This window comes from Mirounga leonina, unplaced genomic scaffold (assembly GCF_011800145.1).
Source record: "Mirounga leonina isolate KUSES-001 unplaced genomic scaffold, KU_Mleo_1.0 Mir_504, whole genome shotgun sequence".
Taxonomy (NCBI): domain Eukaryota; kingdom Metazoa; phylum Chordata; class Mammalia; order Carnivora; family Phocidae; genus Mirounga; species Mirounga leonina.
In genome coordinates this window covers 1-10,991 of record NW_023270786.1, presented here as the reverse complement: position 1 = coordinate 10,991, position 10,991 = coordinate 1, and the positions used below count along the sequence as shown (strand labels likewise).

Below are 10,991 nucleotides of genomic sequence, written 5' to 3'. Positions count from 1 at the left end.
CTTTCCTCCTTCCCTGGCGGGGATCAGCTAGGCAGCGTCCCGCCAGGGCCGGGCTCCCGCAAAACCTTCCCCTGGGACGTGGCCCTCCCAGGAGCTGCCCTTCCAAGAACTGGGAGCCTGGACTGAAAGGCACGAAGTACGTGGCGCCGAGGGGGAGGAAAAGCTCTTTCCCGCATGCTCAGCTCCCAAACACCACACCTCCTACAACCATCCCCTTGGGCACTGAGTTTTCAACACATGAAACATACTGGGGGCACACCAACCAACCGAAGCAGACACGACCCTCCCTCCTCCCTATCTGGTTCTTACATAGGGCTACATGTCCGCCTTTGGGGTCCTTCTGGGTTTTATTATTCCCTGTGAAAGAGATGTCAGGTTCATGCATGTTAATGTTTACTTCTGATTAATCAGTCTATTTACTTTACAATAATTTACTGCCAAAAAGACAAATGTAACCATACTGAAAATAATATTTCCCAATTTTCCAGTAGTGCTTGTGGTTCCCGTCTCACCAAAGTGAAATACACATTTGGGTAATGTCTTCAATGTGTGTATTGATCTGGACTTTTATGCAAACAAAACAAAACAAAACAAAACAACCCAGGCTCTTCTCAGGCAATGGAAAGGAGCGGGAGCTGCAGGCCCACCCGCACAAGGCCTCAGAGCACCTGAAATTAGGAGGGTATGCTGGTCCTGTAGAGTTTTGTGGGGGTGGGCCAGCCCAGGAAAGTGCTTGTAGGCCACATCATTAGAAAATCAGATGCCATCCTTGGGTTGTGTCACCAACTGATAGGATTTCCTTATTTCTATTTCAGAATGTGACAAAACACTTTAGAGGAAGTCCTTCTCTTTAAATCAGCCAAGCTCTAGTCCAGATTGGACGCCAGAGGAGACACCTCCTCACCTGGCCCAGGGTTCAGGGGTGGGGAAAGAAGGAGGTTGTGAGAGGGGCCCTAGAGCCATCCTAGCTCCACCTGGAGAAGCAGGGGCCTACACACCACACCTGTGCTCAGATGCCCCCGGTTAATGGGGTAGCAGGATAGACATCGGGGTGAGCTGCGGTCATGGGGCCTCAGGCCCCTGTGGCAGTGAGCTGGGCTCTATGATGCGTGGCTGGGCAAAATTCTATTAGTGATCCCCCTCTTTAGCATCCTCAGCAGCCCCGCCAGGTTCACACAGGGGCTCTGAGCTAGGGATTCAAACAAGCTCTAACAAGATGAAGGAGCAACTTGGCAACCCAAGGGGCAGCAGGGAAGGGGCTGGGGTTGAGGGGATGGCCGGCATCCCCAGCTTGGCCTTCCGGGGCCGCGTGTGCATGAGCTCCCACTATTGGCCAAGGCTGCTGCCCCTCTTGATAGGGGGTTCCCAATAAGGAATATTTGCTTTCTTCAAAGCCAGCAGGAGAAGCTCTTGCTTTTCAAACTTTTTTGATTAGGTCAGGCCCACCTGGTATAATCCCCCTTTGAGTAACCTAAAACCAGCATTTAGGGACCTTAATTCCATGGCAGAGTCCCTTCACCTTTGCCATGGGAAGTGGCCTCCATCCTATTCACAGGTCTGCCCACGCTCAAGGGAAGGGAATAGTCCAGGACATGTACACCAGGAACAAAGGGAGCTTGGGGCCCATCTCAGAATTCTGTCTACCACAACCATATAGATAGGTTAAAAGTCAAAGGATGGGTAAAGAAAATACCATGAAAACACTAATGAAAAGAAAGCTGAATCACTATATTAATAGAAAAATAGGTTACAAACAAGGAATATTAGCAAAGAAAAGCACGCCCGGCTGGCTCAGTCAGTTAAGCAACTGACTCTTAGTTTCAGCTCAGGTCGTGATCTCAGGGTTGTGAGATGGAGCCTCACATTGGGCTCTGACTCAGCATGAAATCTGCTTGAGATTCTCTCTCCCTCTGCCCCACTTGCTCATTATCTGTCTCTCTCTCTCTCGAATAAATAAATAAATTTTTCTTTAAGAAAAAGATACAGACATTACAGGAAGATAAATATGTCAACTTACTAGGAAGACTTCCTAATCCTAAAAATGTGTGCACCTAAAACTTCTTCAAAATACATGAAGCAAAATCTAAACAAATCAAAAGGATAGATAAATCCAAAAGTATACTTGGAGACTTTAACCTCCTTTCTTAGTAGTCAGTAAAACACATAGACAGAAAATCAGTAAGAATACAGGAGGCATAAGGCTGGAGACTTTCCCCTTAAGGTCAGGAAAAGGCCAGGATGTCCACCCTGATCACTCCAGTTCAACATCCCATTGGACATCCAGCCAGTGAAATGAGGCAAGGAAAACAACAACAACAACAACAACAACCAAAAACACAAGTCATAAAAAGTGGAAAGGAAATAATAAAGCTCTCTTTATTCAGAGATGACATGATTATTTATGCAGAAAATCCCAAAAAGGGAAAAAATATTCCAGAACTAATAAATTAGCTTAGCAAGGTAGGAGAATGCAAGGTCAACATGCAAGGATCGATTATTAGCAATGAACCATTGGAAATTGGAATGAAATCATCAGTACTCTTATAATAGCATTAAAAACCATAAACTACTTTGGGATAAATCTAAGATTTTAATGCTGAAAACTACAAATGTTGATGCGAAAAATCAAAGAAGACCTAAATAAATGGAGAGAGAGCCTACGTTTGTGGGTCAGAAAATTCAATATTATTAAGATGTCAATCCTCCCCTAATTTCATCAACAGAGCAACGCAATCTCAGTCAAAATCCGAGTGGGATTTTTAGTAGATATTCACAAGCTTCTTCTAAAATGTATGCAAAAAAACAAAGAACTAAAACTATTTTGAACAAGAAGAAGTTGGAGGATTCACACTCCCTGATTGCAAGATGTACTATAAATCTACGCTCCTCATAACTGTGTGTAACAAATAGTATTGTCAGGGCCTCTGGCTTGAGGAGTAGTCACAGTTCATCCATAGTGGGCTGCATCTGCTTGGCTGCACAGCGGCCTACAGTCTCCTTGTCTTCGCAATCTCTCGGGAGGATCGCCTGTGATACACATCGCATTCTGGTTTCATGCCTGTTCAAAGATAGAACTGTTTTCTTTCTCTTCCATTTTAATGGGGAGGTTTTCCAAGTTGGCAAGAGATTGTTTTAAATTCTATTCCCCCCAAAATCGCAGACAATGATGATTAGGTGACTCTGAGCCTACCTTCCAATATGAACAAAAAGGAATCTGGAGATTCTCTAGGACAAGACTGGGCCCTGCCTAAGCACGTGTTGTGTTCTGATCTTGCTTTGCAACGTAACTGGTTTTTGCTTATTTGTTTAATTCTAATTCCAGTGTAGTTAACATACAGTGCTATGTGAGTTTCAGGTGTTCAATACAGTGATTGAACAGTTCTAAACGTTACTCACTGCTCATCGCCATAAATGGACTCTGAATCCCCATGACCTATTTCACCCACTCTCCACCCACCTCCCCTCTGGTAACCATCAGTTTGTTCTCTATGGTTAAGAGTCTGTTTCTTGGGTTATCTCTTTGTTTTCTTTGTTCATTTGTTTCCATCCTTAAATTCCAGATATGAGTGAAATCATAGGGTATTTGTCTTTCTCTAACTTATCTTATTTGCCTTACACCCTATACATCCGTCCAGGTTGCAAATGGCAAGATTTTGTTTTTATGGCTAAATAATGATCCATTGCATATATACCAGATCTTCTTCATCCATTCATCTATTGCTTCCGTAGTGTGGCTCTTGTAAATGGCGCTGCAAATATAGTAGGTTGTCTTTCAGTTTTGTGGATTGTTTCCTTTGCTGTGCAGAAGCTTTGTATTTTGATGTGGCCCCAACAGCTCCCTATGGCAAGAGAAACAAACGCAAAGTAATTGTTTTATATTCACGACTGTAGCCTTAACTGTGTGATCAGTAGACAAAAAGAAGAGCCACAGCCTCCCAACCCTCCCCGCCCCACCCCCCCAACCCCAATAAATGGGCCCAGAAGCTCCAGACCCCTAAAGCCCCTTAGGGCTGGTTTGTCAGAGGACAGAGAAGGGGCAGCCAGCACAAGGGGTCTGGCAAGTCCTTCAAATCCCGTGCTTAGAGCTGTTCTTTCAGCCCCTCTGTGGACCAGCACAGCCTTTCTGTCCCTGGTAGGCAGGAGCATTCTAGAAACAGAGCCTTGACCAGGGGCCTGGGGAGTCCCGCGGGGCAGGTGCTCCTGCCATAGGGGCTGAGGGGAGTGGCTGGCGCCCCACTAGGTCATGGGGGCGTTTCTTAACCTGGGGGGCCCATCACTGCCTTCAGAGCCTCTACCTCCACGTCCTGCTTATTTCAAGGAGTCCTAAAAAGGAAATGGGAGGAGGCATGGCGACCCTGGCAGGCTGGGGCAGGAGTTGACCCCTTAAGGGAGCCACATGCCCCTTGCTCCCTGCTCTCCCGGTGCTGAGGGCAGCAGTTCCGCCGCGGACCCCGGGGGTCTGTCCTGGTCGGAGCCGCGGGCCGTGCTCCCTAAGCCCCTTTGCCTTCTGGACCCCAGGCCCAGCCCTGGAACCTAAGGCTTCACTCGCAGCTCCTCCCCAGCCGCACCGCCACCCCCGCTTCCTGCTGCACCCTCGCCGCCTGGAGAGCAGCCCCGAGAACCTGCAGCCGCCCCGAGAGCCGCCCGCCCGCCCCCCAGAGCCGCCTGCGCCCCGAGAGCCGCGGGGAGAGCCGCCCGCTGCCCACCGCCCAGAGCTGCCTGCGCCCTGAGAGCAGCCTGGGGAGCCGCCGTCCAGCACGGAGCCCGCAGCGCTGCGCCTGGTAAGGGGAACCCGGTGCGGGTCCCAGCATCTCTGGGGGTCTGAGGGCCCCGGGTCTGGCCCCAGCTGGGGACTCTGCTGTGATCTCACCCAGGCTACCGCCCTTGTGGGTTCGCCCCTCAGTGGACCCGGCCGGGGATGGTCAGAGTTTCGTGCACAGTGCACTCGGGTGGCCGGGAAACAGGCTGGGAACCTCTCACCCTGTGCTCACAACCCAGCGATTTCATGACGGAGTCTTCTCCGTCCAAAAGGTCTGTCTGGGAGAAGAAGATGGATTCTCAGGGTTCCAAATGGCAAATATGGAATCATTATTTTCTCACCACCCATGAACCCACCTTTCAAAGGAGACTCCTCAGGGGGCGTTGTCTCATGACTCTGATCTGGAAGCCCTTCCATTCTCTCCCAAATCCCCCCGCCCCCCATTTCCTGTGACATGAGGAGGGACTCTATTCTAAGGCAAACGGACTATGCTCAGGACATATGGGAACAATCCTTTTGTCTGTTAACCCTTCAGTGAAAGACACATCACAACATCACAATGACTAAAGTACCCAACAAGTGTCACTCATACCAGGAAATATAGGGACTCCGCAGATGAGTGAAGGAGATACTTATGAATAAGGCAGACAAGAAGTATTTTTATCCTTCTTAGAACAGCATTAGAGAGCCTGCTTTCTCAAGTTTGATAAAATAAAAAATAAAATCAGGCTCATATAATTTAAAAATCAGAATGTACATTATGTTTCTTTGCCTGAAACTCTCACCTAAGCTAGATCCTCCTACTATCCCTGTCTGATGTTGTCATAATCTCTGCTTGCTCGCTGCTTGCCACTCTCTGCTCACACCTGGTCCCATTTTGGAGGAGATGAGGCAGAATTTTCCTTTTGGAGGAGAAATCTGCCTCCATTCCCTGTTCTCTCACTTTTGCCTGCTCTGAGATTGACACATACCACATTTCTTCAGCTACTGGTGCTTCCCCCAGTCTTTTCTGATGCTTTACCATCCTGTTACTATTTTGTCTACGACTCATTTATAGCTTTTCTGTCAATATCATTTCTGACTTGCCTCTGGACATGTTCTTTTTTAAGATTTTATTTATTTGTTTTGTTTTAGAGCATGCGCCCAGGCAGGGGTGGGAGGATGAGGGAGAGAATCTCAAGCAGACACCGCACTGAGTACCGAGTCAGGCGAGGGGCTTGATCTCAAGACCCTGAGATCATGACCTGAGCCAAAATCAAGAGTCGGACCCTTAACCAACTGAGCCACCCAGGCGGCCCTGGACACTCTCTTATCTGTTAATATCTGCCTAAAAATCTATCCCTCAGGGGGAACGTATGTCTCCCCCTGCAGTCTGACCACTCAGAAGATGGCTCAGGAGAACCACCTGGGCTGCATCTCAGCTAATGTAACCTGAGGTTCACTGGCATTTTGTGTCAGCCACATTGCTCCATTTGGCTCTCACTTAATCAAGTCGAAACATCAGATTGTTTTAAACTGAAATGCTTCAATTCAGAGCAACTCCTTCCTCCTGCAATTTTATTTTTGAATAATCTTAAAAAAAAGGAAAAAAAAAAACATGCACTCAAGGTTTTGCAATACAATTCTCTGTGTTGATTTTAAGGCAGGCTTCCAGCCTGTCAACATCAGTTTATGTCCTGACTGTGGATGGTAACATTGTATGTGGTGTTCCAAGAGGCTTGTGGACCTGTTTAGAATAATCTCTTTTACCCCCTGTGGAATCAAGAATATGCAGGCCAAGGAGCACCCACCCTTTTTTTAATCTTTAGCTCTGTGGCAATCTGGTGACCTTGGGCAGGTCATTTGATGTCCAATTTCCTAATATGCAAATAGACATTTCAACACCTATTTTGATCACATCACAGGGAATTTAGAAGGACAATTAGAATCAGGGACAGGAAAGAACTTTGAAGGTTACAGATGGCTGCAGAGAGGATGCTTCCGATGATGAAGCCCATTGTCAACATCCTCACCTCTATCATGGTCTTTATCACATGAATTGATTGATTCCAGCATATTTTCTGAGGTTCCCAAACCTCAGAAAATGTCATCCAAAGTACAAAAGATGTCAGAGAATTTGAGCAGTTTTAGCAGAAGCCGGATAATTGACCAGAGGCTAGGACAGCCCATGGAAAAGGGTGAGGAGAATGCTCTTCTCAGGGCTTAAGGAAAGGAGGGAGCGGGGGAAAGGAAGAAAGGAAACAAAGGAAAGAAGTTGTCTTAATATATTCTGATAACCTGGAAGTGGATGGTGTCCCCCAAGGAGGGCCAAAAAAATCCACTGCATGAATGGAAGAAGGAGCAAAAGTTATTTCATTATAACAGAAGCAACCCGAATAACAAATAAACTAAGAAAAACATTTTTGATTCAATGGTAATTAGTAAAATGCAAGTTTAAACCAATTCAGATGTCCTTACTTACGCCCTTAAGAGTAGCAAAAAATTAAGTCTAATGTCACCAAGTTCAAGTGCAGGTTTGGGAATTCTCATCTGTGGCCGGTGCCAGTGGGAGTTCGCCCAACCATCCTGGGGTCATACTTGGCAATATCTAGTCAGGGGGCAGCTGTCTGTCCCAGGTAATTTGTTGCACGTGTGCGCCGGGGGACAGAGATGGGATTATTCTGCAGCATTGTTTGTAGAAGCAAGCATGTAGTTTGAAACAGCTTAAACGTTTGCTAAGAAATAATTGAGGGGCACCTGGGTGGCTCTGTCCATTAAGCGTCCGACTCTTGATTTCGGCTCAGGGCATGATCTCAGGGTTGTGGGATCGAGCCCCAGGTAGGGCTCCACGCTCAGTGTGGAGTCTGCTTGAGATTCTCTCCCTCTGCCCCTCTCCCCACTCCTGCTCTCTCTAAATAAATAAATAAAATCTTTGCAAAAATTGATAAAATGTTACATACATAACATCATTTATGTAAAAAGTTGCAAATAGAAAACCGTGCTATACATTATCTATAAAGACATGTGTATGTAGAAGTATAAATAGACAAACGAGAATGATCCATAAAATCCTCAGAATATTGGTTCCCTCTGAAGGACAGAGGGAGGGGGACTGAGACTGGGGAGCCGGAAAATGTAAATGGAGCTCTATGTGTAATGTTTCCACTTCTCGATCAAACAGAACAGCTGCAGCAGATGCTGAAATATTTACATTCGTTCATGGCAAATGGTGGCCATTTGTTGTATAACTTTGTGGACTTCACCACTTAAGGTGGTTTCATAACCACATCACCTTTAAAACTGAATAAATACAATACAGCCTCAGAGCTCATCTTAATTACGGTTGCGTGTCTCGTGCACACTTGCCTCTTCTAACCCCAAGAAGAAGGACCCAATATCCTGCCTCATTCCAATGAAACTTTTATGCCAATGGTTGGGTCGATTTCTGGTTAAATCTGCTGGGATACAAAAATGATGATATTGGGAGACCAGGACCTCAGAGCCCACCAGGAAAGAAACTGGATTAAAATCTGAGCAGGCGATGAGGATGAGGTATCTTGAATTTGTCCTGAATGTTGATTCTTTCCCTTCAGTTATGGCACCACCTTCTCTCCACCAACTCCCTGATGGGGGGTGGGGTGGGGGTTGGAAGGGGTAAGGAAGGTGTCAGTGCTCGGCTCTCTAGCACTCTTTCCTCTGCTGTCAGTCCCTGAAGGAGTCCTTGTCCCCGCTCTGCCCTCCCACTGGAAGGAAACTTGTGCTTTCCTCTTTGCCCCTGGAATATCCATCTGACACAGCTTCTGGGACTGGAAATTCTCAGTACTTCAGACAAACCAATGTCATTTACAGCAAGGCAGTTTTTTTTTTTCTATGTTCTAGCAAGTTCACCTACTTTGATTGCAAACGCTAATCATAATGTGCCACTGCTGGTTCCACAGAAGAATGGTTTTTTTCATTTCATTTCAAGTTGGAGGGAGAGAATCAACTGATCTGTTTTAAAATATTTCCTAATTTCCTGTAAGTTGCAAAAAAAAAAAAAAGCAACAAGTGCATTGCGTTAACATAAGCTAACTTCGCCTGGGGTTTGCCTAAAGTTAGTCATAGGTATTTGAAAGTATAATATGAGTTCAAAAATTAGCAATGAAAATGGCTCATCCTAGGATAATTATTCTTAGATGTCTGCATTAAAAGTGTTCTCAGGCTTTAGCAACTCCTATATGGACACTTGCTTTTATTCCTTTCCTGTTTTCTATTCCAGAAGAGGATGGAAGGGCTTCAGAGGGGCAGATATGGAACGATGGCTGAAGGTAAGGAAGCCTGGACGTTCTCAGGAGCTCCAGGCACCCGGGACAGTTGCCGTTCTCTCTCCATCAACCCCCACTTCAAACACAGGGATAGAAACCCTGTTATTTTAAAGTGAAGAAGAGGGGCATCTGGGTGGCTCAGTCGGTTGAGCGTCTGACTCTTGGTTTCAGCTCGGGTCATGATCCCAGGGTCCTGGGATCGAGCCCCGTGTCATGCTCCCTGCTCAGTATGGCGTCTCCTTCATATTCTCTCTCTGTCTCCTTCTACCCCTCATACTCGTGCTATTTCTCTCCCTCTCTCTCAAATAAACAAATAAAATCTTTAAAAAAAATAAAAATTAAAAAAAAAGGGAAGAAGAAAGAGGCAAAAATCACTTGTACTCTACCTTCCCTGTGTCATCACCCCATCCACTGTCACCCACACATGATTGGTGAGAAATGTGGAAGTGAAACTCCCAAGTCAGAGTCTGAAGGATTTGGAACCAGATTGTGAAAACAATTTCTCTTTCCCGGTCTGCTCCCAACTGGAAAGAGGAAAAGTTCCCGTAGAGATTTAGGAATCATGCTTGTTACCAATACTTAAGGAAAGGAAGAACCAACACAGTAGAAGGATAAAGTAAGAGATTTTAGGAGGCTGAAATGAACTTAATTCATTTGAACTCATAAGAACTCTAAAAGTCCTGGGGTTCTCACCCACCTTCACCCCTTGAAGATTTTACTCTTGGCTCAGTGTCACCCTCCCCCACACCATTCTGTAGTCATCTCCTGCGATTCGGTCGGCCAGATCTCTCCAACCCCCGTGCTTCTAATGCCCCTCACTCTTCACCAGCTTCCCATCCAGGGGCATCTCCCAGACTTTGTCCTTGACATTCACGATCTTCTGTCACCTCAGTTTCAAAGATCCAAGTGCCCGCCCCAAGAGCAGAGACCCGGGACATTCAGCTGGTCCTTGGTGGGAGGTCACTGCACCTCTGACCTCTGAGATGTCCTTTTCCCCTGAGGTTCAGATGCATGTGTTGAGCGCTGCTGTGGGAGTATGATGGGGATGTGGGGGTGGAAAAGAGGGGATAATATTTTCTCCTTTGTGGCTTCTCGTGCCCTGCCTCCTTCTAAACTTATATTTATTTAGCATGAAATTGGCCAAAGCACCATCTGTAGAAAAGCATGGGGACCACAGTCCTGTTCCCCAAAAAGCCCTGTTTCCCCTGCTCTAGAGGAAGTGCTTGGAGATCCTAGGGCGCTTCCTCCCTGGGCTGTGGGTCCGAGCATGAGCTTCTAACGTAGGCTTTCTATGATCCACGGGCATCCTAAAGTTGTATACAAACTTTCGTATGTATTTAGATAGGATTGATTTTGGGGAGGGAGGTCCACGAGTTTCATGAGATCTCATGAAGGTCCAAGACCTGAAAACCTTAAGAATCACTAACTTAGGGAGACACAAAAAATTGTTTTTTCTAGGCAGAGAGGAAGATAACTGGTCTGCAACATCCACCTCACTGAGGATCGTCCTGGTGGGCAAGACAGGCACTGGGAAAAGTGCCACAGGGAACAGCATTCTCCGCCAGCCAGTGTTTGAGTCCAGGCTGGGGAGCCAGCCTGTGACCAAAACGTGCCAGGGCGAGACAGGGACCTGGAACGGAAGGAACATCCTGGTGGTTGACACGCCCTCCATCTTTGAGGCAGAGGCTCAGACCCAGGAGATGTACAAGGACATCGGGGACTGCTACCTGCTCTCTGCCCCGGGGCCCCACGTAGTGCTGCTGGTGACCCAGCTGGGGCGCTTCACTGCCCAGGACACGGTGGCCGTGAGGAGGGTGAAGGAGGTCTTCGGGGCGGGAGTCATGAAGCACGTGGTGGTCCTCTTCACCCACAAGGAGGACTTGGACGGCGAGTCCTTGCACGATTACATCGCACACACGGACAACCAGAGCCTGAGGAGCCTGGTGGGG

General features: G+C 47.0%; 1 protein-coding gene across 1 annotated transcript; it reads left to right on the top strand.

Annotated features, from left to right (window-relative positions):
* Positions 1-4,221: 4,221 nt before the first annotated feature.
* Positions 4,222-10,985, top strand: GIMAP5 (GTPase, IMAP family member 5; the record flags this gene model as incomplete). Its single annotated transcript, XM_034990147.1, has 3 exons — positions 4,222-4,781; positions 8,997-9,045; positions 10,501-10,985. Coding segments are annotated over exons 2-3 (528 nt in total), but the record flags the coding sequence as incomplete, so codon positions are not given.
* Between the last annotated feature and the right edge of the window lie 6 nt (positions 10,986-10,991).